This window comes from Carassius auratus, chromosome 3 (assembly GCF_003368295.1).
Source record: "Carassius auratus strain Wakin chromosome 3, ASM336829v1, whole genome shotgun sequence".
NCBI classification, from domain to species: domain Eukaryota; kingdom Metazoa; phylum Chordata; class Actinopteri; order Cypriniformes; family Cyprinidae; genus Carassius; species Carassius auratus.
The window spans coordinates 11024737-11045906 of NC_039245.1; the positions used below are offsets into that span (position 1 = coordinate 11024737).

At 35.4% G+C, this 21170-nt stretch overlaps 2 protein-coding genes across 5 annotated transcripts; both read right to left on the bottom strand.

The window, feature by feature from the left end:
* Positions 1–7149: 7149 nt before the first annotated feature.
* On the bottom strand, positions 7150–10115 carry si:dkey-68o6.8 (uncharacterized). 2 transcript variants are annotated; one of them, XM_026209223.1, is made up of 8 exons: positions 9865–10115; positions 8956–9121; positions 8698–8863; positions 8390–8563; positions 8216–8293; positions 7980–8072; positions 7534–7670; positions 7150–7363 (listed from the first exon to the last, which is right to left on the bottom strand). In XM_026209223.1, exons 1-8 carry the CDS (start codon positions 9876–9878, stop codon positions 7310–7312), a joined length of 882 nt encoding a protein of 293 aa, XP_026065008.1. In that variant the 5' UTR covers positions 9879–10115; the 3' UTR covers positions 7150–7309. The 2 variants fall into 2 exon arrangements, with proteins under 2 accessions (XP_026065008.1, XP_026065002.1); XM_026209217.1 differs by having other exon boundaries at positions 8956–9124.
* Positions 10116–13085: 2970 nt separating this feature from the next.
* LOC113047856 (nuclear body protein SP140-like protein) lies at positions 13086–19747 on the bottom strand. 3 transcript variants are annotated; one of them, XM_026209204.1, is made up of 13 exons: positions 19465–19612; positions 15986–16051; positions 15798–15955; positions 15570–15671; positions 15283–15416; positions 15035–15082; positions 14875–14925; positions 14688–14718; positions 14453–14602; positions 13891–14024; positions 13564–13632; positions 13363–13478; positions 13086–13270 (listed from the first exon to the last, which is right to left on the bottom strand). In XM_026209204.1, exons 1-13 carry the CDS (start codon positions 19476–19478, stop codon positions 13159–13161), a joined length of 1185 nt encoding a protein of 394 aa, XP_026064989.1. In that variant the 5' UTR covers positions 19479–19612; the 3' UTR covers positions 13086–13158. The 3 variants fall into 3 exon arrangements, with proteins under 3 accessions (XP_026064989.1, XP_026064979.1, XP_026064971.1); XM_026209194.1 differs by lacking the exon at positions 19465–19612 and adding an exon at positions 19680–19747 and having other exon boundaries at positions 13087–13270; positions 15798–16051; XM_026209186.1 differs by having other exon boundaries at positions 13087–13270; positions 15798–16051.
* Positions 19748–21170: the final 1423 nt, after the last annotated feature.

Consider the following 21170-nt stretch of genomic DNA (forward strand, 5'->3'; position numbering starts at 1 on the left):
AGGTGGTGTACACCTCACAGCGACTCTGGAATATTTGCACAAAGACTGTCGATCAGCTGCTCGAAGGTCTCACCTTTGGAGAAGACTGTTGATTTGATTACTCTAAAAATGTAAGTATTACTACTCGAAAATTAACATTACCCCATAATGAATTGCATCTTTTGCCCACCCCAACACTTTCATGCAATAATAACGATAAATGCCAACCAATAATTATATAATTTCTTTTTAAATTAATTAATTTTAGTAAAAGAAGCAAAATTTATTTTCTTTTGTGACATAACTATACATTAATATATACTAGTTAAACAAATGCAGTTGATGTGAATACATCAATTTTCAGTCAAGCAATTAATACATGAATGGATAAAATATTTATATTTTATTTACTGACAACAAAAAACATGTCTAAATGATTAAAATAATGTATAAAAGTTAGCATCACAATAAATGCATACATGTACAAGTCAACAACACATGATACAAAGCTTCATTCAAACTTATTGTTCTAACAATCAAGTATTTACAGATGGTGAACCCAACATCCTCCCGTGATCTGAACACAGCTGATACAGTTCTGCTGCTCCACTTCACAATCTCACTCTTCTCAACGGGGATGTCGTTGAGAAACAGGATGAGGAAGACCTTGATGACGGCTCTCTGAACCACACAACCTTGAAGCAAGAGCAGAAGAACATGTGCGGGACAATCTGACTGCTGTGTCTGCTCCAAACTTCCGTGTGCCTGCACCCCATGAGCAGGACTACCTGAAAAACATTTACACAGAGTTTACAAGTACATGCATTGATTTATTACTTTTGTAGTGGGCTAAACCACTGAAGTGGTTCAAATTTCTAAATAAATTATAAATTTATCCAACATGTGTTCCTTCGTATTCGAACTGAGGATGAAGACACCACAGCAGCATCTGGTCCGGATGAGACAGTAAAGTGATGGAGCGTCTCATCTGTGACTCTCGATCACTTCCAGGATGATGCTGTGGTCTTCTCCATCCTCAGTCCACACACCAGTCTACAGACATTTTCATGTCCTGCAAAAATACACATACACAATACAAAATGTCATTACATTATTCTTTTCCTTGCAGGTCCTGCTCCACCACAAAAGATCTGCAGCAAATGCACAGAAATCAAGTATAAGAAAAGAGGTGTTAAAATTGCATTAATTAAAATAAAATACAACTTAAGATTTAAAATGTTTCATTTATTTTTGTAGTGTACTTACACAAATCCTTTGATGGCAGCATTCCTTCATCAGTGTCTCTGCAGCAGATAAACACACGTGTGTCTCATCTGTCCCTGTAACATCCAGACAAGAGTCTCCTCTGTCATATATCTGTGATATACTGCATTTACATGTTGAGTTAATAACTGATGTAACTCACTTTTTATCCAACACAAATGTTCCTTAAATTATCAATATTGCAAAATGGACAAATGAAATAGATAACTTAAGTTGAGTTACTTTACATAGATTTGTTTGTTTACATGACTTACACTCATCTATAGCAGTGTTGACAAAAGTGAATTCTACACAATATCACACACACATCACTCAGACACCTGTTTCATGTCTGTTAGATGTGCTCATCTACAATAATTACCAAACATTATCCTGTTAGATGATAAATAGATATTTAGTAATAGTCTTCAAGAAGTATATATGGTTTATGTAAATCCACTATTGAGTCATGTACTTAATGGAGCACCCCTGTTAGTTATGCATTATAAAACATGTTTACAGCTAAATCACAAATATGCTATATGTAGGTGAAACCTGGGGATAACGTCTTTATACCTTTTGCTTTTATGTTGCTTACTTTACGCCTTAGTTTTAATAAATGATTAACTCCAAAAACAATACGACTGTATGAAAATGACTTATAAACTTCAATTCAAATAATTATTTCGGGGGAAAAAATATTCTCACCGTTATCTCTCACAACAAGCTGTCATATTCGTCTTCTTTGAGTTTAACACCTGTTGGCATCCAGTTTATTGGTGCATTACCGCCCTCCTCTGTTCCGGAGTGTGGATCAGATAATACGTGTTCCTACTAAAACGTACACATCTCTCATATTGTCCCCAACATTAATATCTACACACGCATCATGCATCAAATCCTGCCTAAAACCCCTGCCTCCCTTAAAACTTAATCAATATTCTACTCTGTGCACTAATTAAAGCCGCCATATTGCCAACAACTTATCGTTTTGAGATCTCGCGTGGTTCTGTGTGATTTGGACACCTTCAAGTTACGCCTGCTACTTCAAGTTACGCCCACTTCAAGTTCAGCCCCCGTCTTGCAGTCTGCAGACGTACACGCTTGTTTCTGACGCCTTTGGAGTGAGAATGGGTTGGCCTACAATGTAAAGAAGCCCAAGAGAGGTGAAGTGCACTACTGCCCCTCCTATTCCCCTGGAGAGAACGACCATACTCTGGAGATTGCAAGAGTTGAGCTTCTTTCAGATGTGAAAAAAACAACAGAGAGACTAAAACTAAAATGCAGAGAACATTTGCACTTAGGAGACAAGAAGTGCTTCGTTGTGCCCCTATGATCGGTGACTTCATGATGAGATGGCCAGCTCTCTTTGATGTCACTGAGGTTTGTGATATATTTCAAAAATTGGTTGAATATGTCTTACAGAGAGTCATATCTTATTGCTACTCTAATTTCTTTTTGTTAACATTCTGCTTTCAGTTGAATGCAGAGTTCAAGCGAATCACAACAGTTCCTCTACAGTCAAAATTTCTGTCACAGCTTGACCTTAACTATGAAGGCCTTCTGAAGTTTTTTGAAAGGCGACCAGTTGTAACATGTCTCTAGAACAGACATAAGTCAAAATAATCACTAAGTAAAGGTGTAACAAAATGTCTAGACATATGGCAAAAAAATATAAATAAATCCCGTGTCCGGGGACTTTTTATTTTATCATGTATTGTTCATAGAGCTCTTTGTAGCAGTGCCTCAGGTGTTGAAATAGATTTGTTATACATTATACAGTCAGTACAACAGTAAAAAAAAAAAAAAAACTCCTTTATTTAAACCTTCCAACATTACAAAAACTGAACATTAGTGGGACTTGGCCTTCAAATAATTAATTAAATGGAACAGTTTAACTTTACAATTGCAATTTTTAGTTATTTAAAGGAATGGTTTCTTAAACGTCATGTCTTAACTTGAAACCAAAAGTAATTAGCTAATAAAATAATTTGAATCAATATATCATGTTTAATTACTTACTTATTAGGTAAGTAGCCACGTAATAAGCAGGGTAATGTACAGACAGCTGGCTGTTATAACTGAATAAACCCCTTCAGTGTGATACAAGACCATCATTCACGTCGGGTCCTGATCACGCTGTCTGGATTTATTCTTGTGATAATGTCTGATTGCCAAAGATCCCTTCATCGCGCACAGATGAGACCTAAACAGCACACGTTAATATGTATTTAAACTGAACTCATTTGAGCTTTGTCAGTTTATACATTTAAGAGCTAGAGGACGCGAGCTCGCGCACGCAGTGATACGATTTGTGCATGCACTCATCTGAAGCGCGCAAACCCGCGCCTCAGAACGCGCGAAATAAAAGATCCCTCTGAAGTATTGTGTTTAAATGGGCAAATTCTGACAAAAATTGTCAAAATGCCTGTCTTGGTAAGTGTCCTACAGCAGACATAGCCGGCTGAACGCAGGGCACTGTATCAGTGTATTCTCTTAAAGTGTTTATATTAATAGAAACGGCAACAACAAAGAAATCACTCACTGGTCTTGATTAAAAAACTTTTATAACTTTAATTAAGAATTATCTTTAATTTATATAGTCCAATATGCAATGCTGTATTACATTTGATTACTTTCTACTAGATATTTAATTTCTGTACCTAAAAACTTATGCTAGACCTGCCAAAAAAAAAAAAAAAAAAAACTGAAAATCACTGTTTATTGTTTGTATCTTTACTCTATTGTATTGATGTGTGCTGTTACTTTTAGTTGGATAGAATATTCTTTTTTTATTAGAAAGTATAGTTTTTCCATAAACATAGCACATACCGAACTGTACCAAAAACCGTGACTCTAAAATAGTGAAACAAACTGAACTGTGAAAAAGTTGAACCATGCCACCCCTAGTGTGTGTGTGTGTGTGTGTATATATATATAGCATATATATGCACTGCAGGCAGATTATGCATATATAATATCCATTTTATGCAAGTGCTGTCGGGCTAAAATTGTCGCAAAGGCGGCAACACGAGCAATTTGCTCCATCACCTTAGCCGCAAAGCACGTCTTGGAATATCAACCAGCAGAAAATGCATTGTACACCTGATTATGTATGAAAAAAAAGTCAGAAAACGGAAAATCTGTATAATTTTGAAAAAAAAAAAATTTGTATGTATATTTTTGGTCAAACCGCCCAGCACTAGCATGAACAGTTATTTTTGCACCTGACTTCATTGAACTGATTTTTCAAAATGCATTGTTTGGATGTCAGGTTAGCATACTATAATTTTTGTTTGTTTGTTTGTGTGCATGTATTCACACTCTATTTTTTGTAATTGATGTTAATAGCATTAGGTAAGTTGCATTACCTTTCACAATAAAATCATGCTATTATCTTTATTTTTCTAGACTGCAACATTTTTGCCATACACATACATTTTTAGGAACTTTTAGTGAATGAGGCCCACATTTGTGCTCTTTGTTTAATTGTGATTTGAGTAATGTCTTAACCTAACCTTTCTTTCTCTGCTCTGGCTTATTTTTTTAAGGATGACATTGATGCAGCTTGTGAACTTGCCATCAGAGGACTGTGTATCTATCTTAATGAGGACCCTAAAGATCTCATTCAGGAGTATGTGGGGAGTAGTTATAGCTTAACTGATGGAATCTGTACTATGTTCAACAAGCAACACATTACTACATCTAAAAACCATGGTTTCATCAAATATGCACATTGCAACATAAATTAAAAACAATTTTATCCACTAGACATGTAGCTATAATTGTTTAACTTCTAAATGTTCGTACAGAGCACACATATTTACTTATTCAAGGACAACACTGGTAAAACCGATATTACCGCTTGTCCTCCAACTGAAGCTTTTTCTCATTTTCTCATGTCCTCACTGGCTACCCACCAGACATTGCCCATGATATATTTGAGGGTATTGTACCTGTTGAGCTTGCACAGTTTAGCTCAAACTCTAATGAAACACACCTAATTCAGCTAATCAAGGTCTTTAGGATAACTAGAAATCTCCAGTAGATCTCCAGGAGCAGGATTGGCCACCCCTGATGTATATTTTACAGATGTTGTCAAATTTAACAGACATTTATGTTCTAATTTGGAATGTGTGATGTCAACACAGATGTTTAGGGTTCTAAAAAACTAACCAAATTTTAGTAGTTCTTAAGTAAAAAATAAAATGGGGGGAAATGTGATGGAATGTGTAATATTCCATTATGCTACCCCTCATATTTCTTGTTCATGTGTTAAATACATATTCACCATTTTTTCTGTCTTTAGGACATGGAAGAAGATCTTCTACAGAGTGCGTTTGAGAAGACTACCATGGGCATCTTCACGATGAAGCACACTGCAGACAATGAAGCCCATAATGTAGCAATTGTGCTAGAGGGTGTGGCAGTGCTTCAGGACCTCGACAGCGTGGCTTTTACAACTTCAATGTTGTTTGGTCTAATCTATATTCTTAACCTGCAGTACCCCACAAAGTTGCGTTTTACATTTGAAATTTTGCAGAAACTCATCATGGAGTTGGATGCAGGTGAACTCTCTATCAAGGCCCAAAATTTCAAATCTAAACTCCACCAGTGAGATGGACCGATTTTTGAGTGACTACTGAGACTACAAATGAGCAACCTCAGAAAATTTCAGCAGCCTTCAGAGCTGCAGAGAGTAAAACATGATCTTGTTGTTTAGACTGTTCCCCTTTGCCTGCTCTTGTTTCTTTTTATCTTGTTTTTTCTGAATTTGACCTTTCTTTGGACCGGCTCAGAAGTTTGAATGATTAGAGAGCTGAATCTGGGTAAACTAGCATAAATAAAAAACACAAATAAGGGTCAGATACTGTATTTTCACATTATTTTGTAATGTCTATATACAATTATCTTTGAAACGAAAGTGTTTTTCTTGAAATAACAGTTCCAGGTAGTGCTGTTCTTTGGTACAGTTTTAAGGTTTCTGGGAGAAATGAAATAAATTAGTGTTAAAATGTTTTATTAGTTTTTAAACAGTGTTACATGCAGTGTAATGTTACTTTTATAAAGTTGTATATCTTGTAAAACTTATGAAGCTTTACATATATTGTTGATATGCATGTTACATGTTATGCATACAAAATGAATTGTCTTCGTTTTTATACTAGTCTAATTAAAACTAAAAAATGTATTTTTATTAAATTTAATAAGAGAAGTTATTTATGCTACGTTTTTGAAAGCAAAATGTTATTGAGACATGCCATTTAAATTACACCTTGTTCAAATTATTAAATAAATGATTTACAAAAGGTTTTTTGTGTTACATGAAATTAAACATGCTACAACAAACCATTGAAATGTATTAAAATGTAATTTTAGTGAAGTTATCAAAATTATGTTAAGATAACTTGATTTAATTGCACAGGATTAACATGATAGAAGCATATATCTGAAATAAAATATTAATGTTAAACTAACGTAACTGAATTATGTAAGTATAACTTAAAAAGATTATGTACACATTACTTTTTGAAATTGCATATGATTAACACAACCATATTATAATGAAACCGCATAAATGCATAGGATACTCTGAACTCAAACTGAATGTGTGGAACTAATGTCCATAATTCAGTTGAGTAAATCCAACAAATCTTTTTTTTTTCAGTGTAGATAGATAGAAACAGATAGATAGAGACAAACACACATATACACACACACCCACACACACTTGACTAATCTAGGTTGAATAAAAATCTAATCCACATTTTATCATGACAAAATTTGAGTTTTAATAAATTTTAGTTAAACATTTGTATTATATGTGCATTTATGATTGTTAGAATTAATAACAGAAACCAGTGTGCTATTTCAAGAAGCAAAACGAGATGTTTTATTTATTTATTTATTTATTTATTTTTTACCAGTAGAATAACTGAAAGTGAAAGCCTTGTAAAATCAAGTTACAAATGGCTAAAATTGCACTAAAATAGGTTGGATATTTTTCAAAATTTGTAGTAAGTATATTCACTGACTGAAAATGCTAAATAATGTGATGCACGGCACATCATTTACGAAGTGTAAACTTTCCTTTATGTTTGGGTAACTTCAAAATATTCATCTGAAATGAAAAAAAAAAACAATTTATGCACAATGAAAAATTATGAATTATGATTTTTTTTTTAAAAGACTAAAAGACTACCATTAAGTCATAGAACTGACAAGGTATTGTTTAATTTTTGGTTAAAATGCATTCAAGTTCTAAGACACATCAACTCTTCCTGTTCTCACCTCAATCAGAGTCTTGAGGGTTATGCCTTGGCATAATATACTTGTTTTCCAGGACTTGTGTGTTTCTTTTCCACCCATTTCCTCAAATAGAAAAGGTGAGATCATTCCTGTGTCACATTTAATGCAGTCCCTCTTTCCTGAGAATAAAGGTGTAGCATTACATCACTTGCTCAACAATGGATCCTCTGCAGTGAATGGGTGCCGTCAGAATGAAAATATCTTAAATGATCATTTTGTTTCTTACAAAAACAGCTTTTCACTTAATATAACACTGATGGACTGAAGTGGTGTGGATTACTTGAAAAAAATTGCTATTTTGAAACACTTATGTGTTCAAGATTAAACTAAAGAGCATAAATGCCGGACTCTTTATTGCTATAATCTTAAAGTGCCTTGAGACAGAAGTTATGCTGCTTTGAAATATTTAATCATTGAGGGTTACTTACTCTCATACAATGCATCTCTGTCCAATAAGGCCTGTTTATCCCCACATGTGACAGGAAGAAATCTCTTGTGTTTATCCATGTTCCAGATTTCCTCTTAGGGAGAAGAGAGTAAAACACATTTAAAAGTTGTTTTACATGTTTCATTTTTTTCTAAATATAATGGTGGGAATGCACATAAAGGATCCAGCAAATGTTTTTTCACACCAAAAGGAGTTTGTCCAAAAATGAATAGAAACCTGCTTTACAGTGCACGGACGGATGGGAAAACGGCAATTCTGTGCTGGAGTCTGGAGAGCTCGGAAGATCTGGAGAATCTTTTGAAATACAAAACAGAATGGTTTCAGAACTTAATGTAATTATTTAGACAGACAGACAAAAGGACAGGCTGGTCAATCCATTATCTGACTTACCTCTCTTCACATGTTCATCTGTCGTCCTCTGGCTGCTGATGCTTGATGATGATGGTCCAGCTTGGTCACTCACAGAGTTGCTCTCTGTCTTTCTCTTTTTAACCTCTCTTTCTTTTCCTGTGCTTCGATCCTCGACTCTTTCTCTTATTATTTTCTTTGGCTGACCCTCAAGAGCTGAGGAATTAAAAAACTAAAATTAGAAATAAATCAGCAGTGCCAAAGACCTCAGTGTACTATTACAACAAAACCACTTTCAGATGGTGAGACAGATGATAGACTGATAGATAGCAAGACATATGATTTCTTACAGTCCATCAGAGCTGCAGTGATTTCAGAGAGTTGAGAGTAACGCTGTAATATGTGCTCCTGGGCCACACGTTCCCAGAACTTTCTAACATTCTTCTTTCCACGTTTTTCAATGTACTCCAATGCACTGTACATATCATTATCTCCACCAGTGTTCTCAAGCTTTTGCTTCAATAAAACAAAAAGGCAAAAATGTCAAATGTTAAATCTTTTTGCTTCTATATTGACATTATTGGTCAGAATGTTAAGATCATGCTTACATAAAGCTCATCTGTAATGAGTCTATTGTCCTTGAGATGTCGGAGGAGCATCAACGGCTTTTCTATTGTTGACATCTTTACCTTGTTTTGACAGAAAAAATCAAACAACTTTTCATCTGTGAAAAATCCAAAGTCTTTTTGGTTGTCGATTTTAATGTTGCTTCTTCTGCTAAAAAGAAAACAGATTTAGAATTACTGAATTTGATACGTGTATCTATGAATTCAGCAGTTTAATTATATTTATTAGATACAGCAAGCAGCCAGCCTTCAGTGACTCACTGTGATGCAATCAAAACCCTGTCGCATTCTACATAAATATAATTTTTTAAAAATAGTTTAACAGACACTATATGGGCGATTTCCAGTCCTTAAAGTATGTTGCAGCAAATAGAAATATTGTGCGGTTGGAGTGAGACAAATATCCTCACGTGTTTAAGCAAAAAATGATGCAATAACGGAAACTATAGCTGTTATTCTTTTTTGTTAAAAATGTTTAGTATTGTGTCTGAAATGGCTTTGACCAAACATATACTCGTCTGCTCGTGTCAGCTGTTGAATTCACTGGATAATTTGAGAGTCAAATTACTACTTTTACATTTTTGAATGACATTATTATATGAATTACATATAATGCAATAATCTGATAAATTACAAGTATTCTTTTATAATAAATTCATTTTTACATAATTTTATGTTAAATGTTTTATAGAAAAATAACGAATTGATATTTGTTTTTACCGTACAGTAATTACCCAGTTAAAAGCAGGCTACTCACTGTTACGCAGAAACAAAACTGAAAGTTACTTCCTGGATATTGCTATAGAAATTTGAGTAATAAAAAGCGATAAAAGAAAGAAAACAACAGATCAGAAAAAATGGAATTACAAATAATTGCCTAAATGTACTCGCCTTGCGGTGTCCATGACTTTCTGCCTGTTTTTCTGGTTCACTTTCTCTCTAACAGTCAGTTACTGTATGTACACACACCGTCTAACACACAGTCAGCTATGTATGTACGCACACTGTCTGACTCCTTTCCTTTTACACTTCAACTAACCACACCTTTCACTAGATCTGCTTTCACCTGATCAGCATATTGCGAAACGGTGATCTAGTCATGTGGAAATCAGGTATATGAAGTCATTCTTCTTATACTATGATATATATATATGCAGGGGCGTAGCAGCCATTTTAAAAGTGGGGGGGACAGCTGTATGGTGATTTGACCCAAAGCTGATGTTCATAATAAATTCTAAATAGAATACCAATTGGCATTTTACTTTTTCAAATTTGGGAACATGACATGATAGCTTACAGGAACCTATTTTTGTTAAATCATACTCAAAATTTAAAAATACTGCAGGACTTTGAGACCAATGGGAGACCATCTATAATTTTTTTTATTTTTTATGAAATAAAGATATTTTATGATATTTACAATTCAGTTGCACTACATTTGAACAATAATTTTTTTTTTAACAGTTGGACAAAAACAGGTGTTAAATGAGTATACAGATTACATCTACAGTAATTTTATACAAACATACATTTTATGAAAAATATGAGACACATGATCTGTGAAAAAATCAAGCTCCTCTGGCTCCCCCCAGTGGTCCTATTGCCATTTGCAGAAATACATCACTCCCGGTAAAAAACAACCAATCAGAGCTGCGGTCCGTAACTTTGTGTGTTTTCAAAATGTAGAAAAATGTATATAATAAGCGAGTACACCATGAATCCATTTTCCAAACCGTGTTTTTGGCTTGTCCTGAATCACTAGGGTGCACCTATAATAAGTGTTTATATTCGGACTATTTTAGATTGCTTCGGGGATACCGCGGCGGAGTAACCCAGTACCTTTGTGATTCTTCATAGACATAAACAGAGAGAAGTAGTTCCGGCTACGATGTTCTTCCGCAAGACGCAAGCAGTTCTGTTTATTAACCGCTAGAGCGTCAAAAGTTCCCTACCGCAGATTTAAGATAGTCAATCTGCTTTTTTTTATACAAATCTCACCTGTACACATTCTGGAGAGGTTGAGCAACTGACCCCTCTCTCTGCCAGTGACGTCACAGTCTGCCTTTCCTACAGACTAGTTAGGACATAAAGTAACAGTTATGAATTAAAAGAATACAATTTGATAAAGTATTTTAAGATATTCGTTGCAAAACAAATATGATTTATTGTGAAATTATAATTTTACTCCGCGAGCAGCACGTAGACAAACAAAAGACAGCAGAAATCAATAACATTGTTACGTCTTATTTAGCAGACGCTTTTATCCAAAGTGACAATTAGGAGAGCATTTAACACACTGAATCCGGCGCGACGTGACGAGGTCCATACGGGTTCAATAGGTTAAATCATAACATGAAAACTTTATCGCGCGATTCGTGTCATCGCGACATACTGTAACATACTTACAGTGTGTGTTTGAAAAAAGGATGTAATCGTCCTTTGCTTTTTTTCTGGGGTGCATTTTATCCCAGACGGCCTAATAGCAAAGTGAACGAACGAACGAAAATTCAGAAGAGCAACAAGAGATTTGAAGCTCATAGCAGACGCACCCAGGAGATGATTCGCTCTGTGATTGGCTGAATGTTACTTCACTCAAATCTAAGTAACAAATCAGAGAACACTACAGGAAATATTCACGCTGGATCCTAAAAAAAAAATTAGTAGGGGTCAGAATCACCTGTTTCTAAAAGTGCGGGGGACGTGTCCCCCCCGTCCCCCCCGTCCCCCCCGGTTGCTACGCCCCTGTATATACACACTGTGTTCAGAATTATTAGGCAAATGAGTATTTTGACCACATCATCCTCTTTATGCATGTTGTCTTACTCCAAGCTGTATAGGCTCGAAAGCCTACTACCAATTAAGCATATTAGGTGATGTGCATCTCAGTAATGAGAAGGGGTGTGGTTTAATGACATCAACACCCTATATCAGGTGTGCATAATTATTAGGCAACTTCCTTTCCTTTGGCAAAATGGGTCAAAAGAAGGACTTGACAGGCTCCGAAAAGTCAAAAATAGTGAGATATCTTGCAGAGGGATGCAGCACTCTTAAAATTGCTGAAACGTCAAGACTGGGCAAAGAAATATCTCAAGACTGATTTTTCTAAGGTTTTATGGACTGATGAAATGAGAGTGAGTCTTGATGGGCCCGTGGCTGGATCGGTAAAGGGCAGAGAGCTCCAGTCAGATGCCAGCAAGGTGGAGGTGGAGTACTGGTTTGGGCTGCTATCATCAAAGATGAGCTTGTGGGGCCTTTTCGGGTTGAGGATGGAGTCAAGCTCAACTCCCAGTCCTATTGCCAGTTTCTGGAAGACACCTTCAAGCAGTGGTACAGGAAGAAGTCTGCATCCTTCAAGAAAAACATGATTTTCATGCAGGACAATGCTCCATCACACGCGTCCAAGTACTCCACAGCGTGGCTGGCAAGAAAGGGTCTAAAAGAAGAAAAACTAATGACTTGGCCTCCTTGTTCACCTGATCTGAACCCCATAGAGAACCTGTGGTCCATCATGAAATGTGAGATTTACAAGGAGGGAAAACAGTACACCTCTCTGAACAGTGTCTGGGAGGCTGTGGTTGCTGCTGCACGCAATGTTGATGGTGAACAGATCTGATTTGTTTTTGTTTTGTTTTTGAATATCAGAAATGTATATTTGTGAATGTTGAGATGTTATATTGGTTTCACTGCTGAAAATAAATAATTGAAATGGGTATATATTTGTTTTTTGTTAAGTTGCCTAATAATTATGCACAGTAATAGTCACCTGCACACACAGATATCCTCCTAAAATAGCTACAACTAAAAACAAACTAAAAACTACTTCCAAAAATATTCAGTTTTGATATTAATGAGTTTTTGGAATCATTGAGAACATGGTTGTTGTTCAATAATAAAATTATTCCTCAAAAATACAACTTGCCTAATAATTCTGCACTCCCTGTATATGTATATATATAAACAAAACATACACTAATCGTATTGGTTTAATAATAATGAATGTCTAAATGTAAAAAACAAAAAAATACTGCACACATTGTTTAGATAAAAGAATCGGTTTATTTAAAAAAAGCAACTAATAAAAAAAGCAGTAGCATATATGTAAGGAACAAAAAAAAAATCAGATTCAGTTCTTAAAAAGTTACAACAACAACAATATAAAAATAGGATGGCAAAAAAACAAAAAGGTTATGACTCTTGTCTTTGGTAAAGGACTGGACTGCTCAAAACTTCCTGTTGGGTATTTTGACTGGAACTTTTCATCTTCTTCATCACACAAAACGTGCAGCTCCACTGGCTCCTGTGCACAAAACACACAGTATTACTCAAAGTCATACGTGTAGTCTGTTTAATCCAGTATGATTTCTCTCTCTCTCTCTCTCTCTCTCTCACCCAGGTGAGTCTTCAGGTACCGCTGGTAGGTGACAGTGTGAATGAAAAGCTCGTGGACACTCATCACAACACACGAGATCTCCCTCAGAGTCACAGATGAAACACACGTCATCATTCTGTTGGGACAAGAGTTCACAGAGGACGTTTAGTGGTCATGTTGGTCTGCTGATGTGGCTGTGATTGTAAGAGATGGTGTCTTACTAGGTATTGATCCAAGTCTTTACAGTTCTCACAATCGCAATTTAGCGTATGCATTTCCAAAACATTTTTCTGAAAAACATGAGAACGAAGTGTCAAATTACTTAAAAGAGTTTAAAATGTAAAATAAAACGAGAATTAAACTTCAAATTTTCAAGTCAGTAAAGTCGATCACTAAATAACAGTACAACTTTGAGGAACACATAGCATGTACAATATCTAACCATGTAATACTAATCTATGCCTACACAGAAGAAAGCCATTTGTTAGCCGAGTTGACTGAAAATAGAAAGTATCTTTTTGTTTTTTTACATAATTTTCTATTTGTACCTTTATAAGTTTTCCCAGATGTACCCCACTGGATAAAATGTCTTTTCTCCATGCTCCTTCTGGTTTGTTGTCTCTGATGAAATCCTCCGGTGTCTGCCAGAAGTCTTCTGTTCTTATGCATCTCCCACAGTGCCCTGGAATAACAACACTGAAGCTCTGTACCATAATAACCTGAGTTAAAGAAACTCTTTTAGCTCTGCATTAAACCAAGATGTATTTGAGCACACAAGTCACACATAAACGTCACTGCAGTAGATATTAAATATCAAAGTGGCACTTGCAAAGTAAAAGCTGCCAGAGCTTCACTTGTCTTCATTGATGCTCAGCTGGTGTTTTGGTGATTTTTTTTGGTGGCATACTTTGTTTAAAGTATAAGTGTGCTAACATTCTTTAGAAGAAATGACACTTAGTTTGATATTTTGTACCTGCAATGACTTCCAGGCATTTTTATGTGTGCATAAAATGTGTGCAAATATTATAAATGTAAAACATATTTAACCAACACATAATGCATAATAATATATTTGTAGCAATTTTTTTTAATATATGTCCACTCACAGACCTGTGGCAAAGCGGTATTTGTGTAGGACGCCAGAGCCAGAACCACAGGTAACAGGTAGGGTTGGACCTTCAAACACGCTCATGTCAATGATATCTTCATCATTCTCTTCAACAACTCCTCCATTGTCATTATCGTTCCTGCCATTTGATTCTACAACAAATGCAGGAATAGTGAAATAGAAAACTGCTGATATTAATGAGCGTATTGTCTGGTTATGGCTCACTATTATACTGACCAGAGCAGGAGGGCAAGAGCGTACTCTGACACTGTTAACATTAAGAGATGCGTGTCAGTGACAGGGAAATAGGAAACGCTCCCACAACCCTGTTTATCTGAGATCCTGTGTCCTAAACATCTGAGCTAAATCTCTGTCTGAATTATTATGATTTTGTTAATGTAAAGTCATCATAAGAGGATCTAACCTTTCTTTTTCTGAGTCTTACAGCAACAGGTGAGGATTCAGGAGTATCAATCTGTGCAACAGACAGAGATTGAGTGAATATACGAGAACATAATAAAATTATCATTATTTTACTAAATATATGTCATTTTTGTGCTAGTTGGTTACAAAAACAGTCAAACCTGTTTATTCTTAACCCGGCTTGGTTTAAAGGATGACAGAAGTCCAGCCTATGGATGGAAGATGTGTTCAGTTTATCATCACTGATAGATGTTATCGTTTACTCAAATTAACATTCAAATATTAAAATGTACAAATAATGGAATCATAAAATCATATTCTGTTAAATACCAACATTATTAATTTGAGCATTAATTGAATGCTAGATATAATCACTATTGATTGTGGATTATTTAAATTATTTATGCACCTCTATGAGTTTCTGGAGAGGAATATTATCACTGACGATGCTGGTCTTCCATTTTTTGCATCTCTCCTTTCCTCCGAACCTCTCAAATTCGTTGGGCTTGAACCACTGGCCTTCGCTGAAGATGCACTTCTCCACTGAAAACAGATAAATCATTATTTTAGCAATGCAACAGTAAGCGTTTTTGAACATGCCTGGATGCTCCAGAAATGTTTTCAAGGCATTCTTCAACAAGTGACTCTTCACATGGATATTAAACTTTACTGCATCTCTTAATTGTTTGCACCTACTGCCATTATATTTCTCCACATGCAGGACGCCGTCTTTATCTCCACATGTGACAGGAACTTCAGATTTGTTTCCAAATGTTTCTCTGGAATACAGGGTGGAGTCTGAAACAAACATCACAAATATTGATTTTCACTATTATACAGATATTCCAGTTCCATTAAACCATTTTTTTTTCTTTTTTGCCATTTAAATTTAAACTGAGCTTCAAATCAAACACACTTTGGTACCTTCGGCTTTTCTCTTCTTGTTTGTACAGATGGAAGATGGCTTTATCTGTTTACAGTTACGTTTCCTTTTTTCCCCTTGTTTTCCGTCCTTTGGGCTGTTGTTCTCACTCTCACTGCCAGATCCTGTGCTGCTCTCAGATTCAGAGTCAGATTCTGATTTTGAATCAGATTCGGAGTCAGATTCTGATTTTGAATCAGATTCGGAGTCAGATGTTTTGTCTACGTCTATCTCTCCATCCATGTCCTGTGGTTCTCTGAAAAAAAACAAAAAACAACCTTTGCACTTTTAAACATGATCATGTGAACTTGCTTTTTGTTTATGTAATGATGAATCAAATTATGTTACAAAGATGAGCATGACATGCGACATGAAACATGAACTTGTCTATAAATAGTAGTTTACCGATAAATTAAAATAATTACTTTATAATGAAATAAATTCAGTTTAAGGGAAAATATGAATATTGACTAATGGTCATTGTAAAAAGCACTGATTTTAACATTAAAATGTATAATACAACAAATGTACATATAGTTACAAATTACAAAATCTGCACTCGCTACATATTAAGTTCTGTATCAGTTACAAATGATCATTAATTACCTATAAGGCCCTAAATGCATCTCTCAATTTGTGACTGCAGTTGTATCTGATCAAATGCACATTCTTATTCTTTAGCTTGCTAAACTACTTAATTTTACTTTGCTGGAACAGCAGCTACGCTAATGATGTCTCTATTTGTTTCTATGTTTTGCCATGGCTAGGATTTACACAAGCTGCAGTCTGGATCCAGAACACCTGAGGAGAGATGATGCTGACCCCAGAGGATGCTAACCCCGAATCAACAACATAACTAACAAATATTGCTACAAGTGTGACTGCATCATATAATAATTGCTGTTAATAGTGTTCACCGTCTCTTTGATTACATCTTTAATTGATTTTTTCCATACATTTCTGTCATATGCACATAAACTGACAGTCACCACTTATAAGCTACTACTAAATTTTGTAAATAATTCAAGTTGCTTTGCAATGATTTGTATCGTAAAATGCGGCATACAAATAAACTTTAATTGAATTGAATTGAATTGAATTGAATACACTCCATACATTATAATGAGATTGAAATCGAATGAATATTCAAAGCTTCTCCAGAGCCCGTCTACGGAGAGCCTTCCCACTCCCTATTCCTAAATCCTATTGTACCGAGTTTTGGTTGCAGTTCCACCAGAGTTCCACTGGGGGCAATCGCCATAATTGCAAAATGAATGGGAGTCTATGGGGCTAGACGGCTAAATTTGTCCCTTTCACCCGATTGCCGTTGAGAAATCTCAGATCTGATTGTAGGTTTTGCAAGTTCAACATGGGTTAAAGGTCGAAAGTTGAATGAACGAGTACTTATGTCCTTTCGATTTCTTACAGGTTAAGTTGTTTTTGACCATAACACGCTAGCATTCTGCTAATGAAGTTTTTCTTTTCAACGCAGCAACTTTTTTTTTGGTTGCTGGCCCTTTTATCTGCCTATTGGCTATTGTTATGTATGTACTGTGAAATTTACACAGAAAATAAATTGAATTTGAGTACTTGTTGTGTTATTCTTGTGTTAAGAAATACCAGATACATATGGTATAGTATTGCCACCAAAAACACAAACAAATGTCACACTCAATAGTGCTAAATATCAACAAAAATTTAAAAATGAAAAAAAATGCCTTGCAGGTGTGCAATGATAAATTATTCTAATAGCTGACAGCCTACGACCATTAATAGCTGATAGCTAATAAGGCCTGACAGCCAGTTGATGGATAACTGATGGCCAGCTACGTCGCCAAACATCCAACGACCATAGTGTGTGTATTTTCGGCAGGGTCTTTCAAAACAACAAAACAAAAACTCTTCTAGCACATATTTACCTGTGTCAGCTGTGATGTCGATGCCTCGAGAGAAAAGAAAGTGCAGAGTACCAAAGCTCCAGAGCTATTAAATAATAAATTTTTCAAAGGCTCTGGAAAGCACCATAGACATTCTCTGAAATTTTAAAAGACTTTTTAAAGCAAATAAGTGACTCAAAAAATCTAACACCCAGCAGTGTGTAATTTCTTTGCATCTCCTTTCGAATGCAGCATTTAAATTACTAGACAAAAAATTATTTCCTGAGAAAAGTGGATTTTGAGGGGTATACCACCATTGACCTCCATTCATTCTTCACTCGTCCTGTGAGCGCCCTCATATGGAATCAGAGTGGAACTGCAACCAGTTCAGAAACCGGAAGTGTAGTGAGAGTGAAACTTCTCGCCATATTAGACATTCTCTGGTTTCTCTTATACTGAAACAAAACTAAAAGTTGCTTCCTGGACTGTTGTTTTGAAATCTGCGTGACAGATGGATAGAAACCACAGACCAGAAAGTAACAAAGTGATTTTCTCCGAGCCTCTTTCTACATTTGTATTCCCAGCTATGACAATATTCAGCATGCAATCCTTGACGGAGCTGAGAAATATCATGTGATTTTCTCATCGTTTCCCGAAGTTAGGTCCGTAAAACTGTTTTCGAGTACAAAAAGTAAATTACTGAAGTGGTAATCTTTTCAAATTAGTCGTGTTGTTTTTCTTGTTTCATGTGTCACAGCAATGATCAATCTACAGGTTATTTAGTGCTTTAACACATCCTAAAGTTTGAATTTTCATATTTTTTCAGTATAAAATTAAATCGAGTTTAAATGTCAGGAGTTCCTGTCGGGACGAAAGAAACAGTTGTTACTTTTGTCCCGCTACAGTCACAAAAAGTATTTATTTTGTTCCAGTGCATGCTTTATTGTGACTTTCTGCATCTTGCATTATTTCTTACAAATGTTTATGTCATATTATACCAAAAAAACATGTCTGAGTGAGGTTCAGAAAGACAGACAGAGGTCTGGTTTTATCCAGATGTTTTTGAGAGGGTGTGTCTGGACATAGAGGAACATCTCTCTCTGGGCAGCTGCTACATCACATTTATATTTATATCTTAGCCTTTACACCTCCACCTATGAATTTGCAGTGTTTCCAGATGTTTTAATGCACATTTTCGATTTATGCATAAAAACAACTGGATGGAAACATAAATAAGCCTACTGTTACATTATGTTTAGAGTTTTTTTTATTATGCTAATGTAATTAAATTTTTATATTGTACATTCTGTTGAATTTTTTTTTAATAAAAATACATTGAAATTGACAATAAAAAAAATACAGTCAGGTTTTGAGACATCTGATGAAACTTAAATTTAAAATGAAAATATGAAAATGTAATTTAATAATTTTTTTTGCAAATTTAAAGGACAAAATATGTTTGCAATTACATATTAACAAGGTCACAATCAGGTATACTTAAGAAAAATAAGAGTAAAATAAAAAAATCTAGCTTATAATGTTGTGTTACTTTCGTCCCAACCGATGGGGTCGAAAGTAACAATGTGCAACTTATGTTCAAAGTGAAATTATACTGAAGTCTTTCTACATTTCTACAAAATACCACCTGGTGTTGTTAGACCACACTTCTGTGTAACTGCCCACAGCAGAAATATATCTCTGTCTACAACATTATCTTTTAAAATGATGTTTTTCTGAAAAAAATGGTACTTTCACCCCTGCTCTCCCCCTACTAATTAATGAATATACTTACCCTGCTGTGTTCATGACTTGCTTCCTGTTTTTCCTAGTTTCTTCTCTCTCTTATGCAGTTTATTACGTACACACAGACACAGCGTGATCTCCTTTCCTTTAACACACTCCACCCTAACCACACCTCGCACCATGTGTGTCTACAAAATGCGTCATTGAGAAACTATTCCACTTGATCACTTAAAGATAAATAATTAAAATAAGAGAAACACTTACTTGCATGTCATTCAGAATTTAATTTGGGAATGCTGTTTACATTACAAATCATTTTCTGAATTTGAATGACTTATATTGGAGGTAGGACACAGAAACACTAGAAACTAAAATGAGAGAAAAACCAACTCTAGTAAAACTCCTCCCCTTCATTATGCAAGAGTGCACACATGCAGGGACTCTGAGATACACACTCACACAGAAATGAAACTGAAATTTAAACTGAAATTGTCTGCTCTATTTTCATCTTGTAGTTAAAAAAAAAATAAACTGTAAATGATTAAGTGATAAGCCATTTATGTTTTGGGCTTTTGTAGCGAGAGTGCATGTGAATCCTAGTTTGGGGAAGATAGATAGACAAAGACAGTGAATTAAAACATTTAATTTCATTTTGGTATCACTCACTTAACTATATAAATAAGAAAATGTAATGGTGACCCTATTCAAACCAATCCACTTAACATAAGCATTAGTTCAACACCGATCCTTCATAGTCTAATAAAAACACACAATAAACTTTCTATGGTCAATGACCACATAAATCTCACTAATGAGTGCAAAACATCCTCAAGGAAGTATGGTGGTTTCATTCAGACTCACCCGGCTGGTTTTTTTCCTTTTCTATTCCACACGCAGGTATTTTCAGGTATTTTCCCAGGACTCTTTTAAGGAGATGTTTGATTCACCTTTGGTAAAACTGATTTTAAAATTGTGCTTCGAAGTTGATTCATAACCCACAGAATACAATCACTGTGAGGCTGAAAATACAATTATGGTTTATGTTTTGTGGCTTATGGACTAATAACTTGTGCATTGGTACTGTGTATACAAAATACTGTGTATACCGGTATAGCATTGCCGTCAATAGTATTTGTTTTCATATTATTGTAGGTAGTAATTTTTGGGTGAACTATACCTTAAGGGAAACCCATGTGTAAACATTTTGTTAAGTTTACTCACCTGACCACGTGTCACCCAGTGGTGGAACCAGCCTGCACCCCTTCCATCTGATCGGCCACCCCAATCATCAAGATGCTAATCTTTCATTTTGTTTGATTAATCGTACTGAAAGAAGCATTTATTTTAGCCTCGAACTCAAGGATGCGATGTGTCATGTGTTCTGCATCGGCAAAGTAAGACATGTTCCTGGATCAACATCTTTTGATGATCCTGGATCAACACTATTGTCCAAAACTACAGACTTAACCCAATCCCTACCCCTAAACCTAATCCTACCCATAATTTATTCCTAAAATCAGTGTGAAATGATAGCCGATAGCTTATACAAGGGTATACAGATATTTCCTGAAAGGTTATATCTCAATTCTGATTGGTTGATTGGAATATTGTTCCAGGATCAACAAGGACGTTGATCCAGGAACATGTTGTGCTTTATCTTGTTCATTTTCTTACAGAGTGAAAAAGATCACAGAGAAGAAAAGACACAGACGGACAACGAGCTGACAAGACATGACAGAGAAGGTCACTTCTGAT

What these genes read in the sequence shown, in the direction of transcription:
- si:dkey-68o6.8 (XM_026209217.1), bottom strand. An exon ending in CACTGCAGCTCTGATGGACT is followed by an intron (nt 8,564 to 8,697) that starts GTAAGAAATCAT and finishes TTAATTCCTCAG; the next exon opens with CTCTTGAGGGTCAGCCAAAG. An exon ending in CCCTCAAGACTCTGATTGAG is followed by an intron (nt 7,364 to 7,533) that starts GTGAGAACAGGA and finishes TTTTCATTTCAG; the next exon opens with ATGAATATTTTGAAGTTACC.
- LOC113047856 (XM_026209186.1), bottom strand. An exon ending in TAAGACTCAGAAAAAGAAAG is followed by an intron (nt 14,719 to 14,874) that starts GTTAGATCCTCT and finishes TAATGTTAACAG; the next exon opens with TGTCAGAGTACGCTCTTGCC. An exon ending in ATCTGGGAAAACTTATAAAG is followed by an intron (nt 13,633 to 13,890) that starts GTACAAATAGAA and finishes CATGTTTTTCAG; the next exon opens with AAAAATGTTTTGGAAATGCA.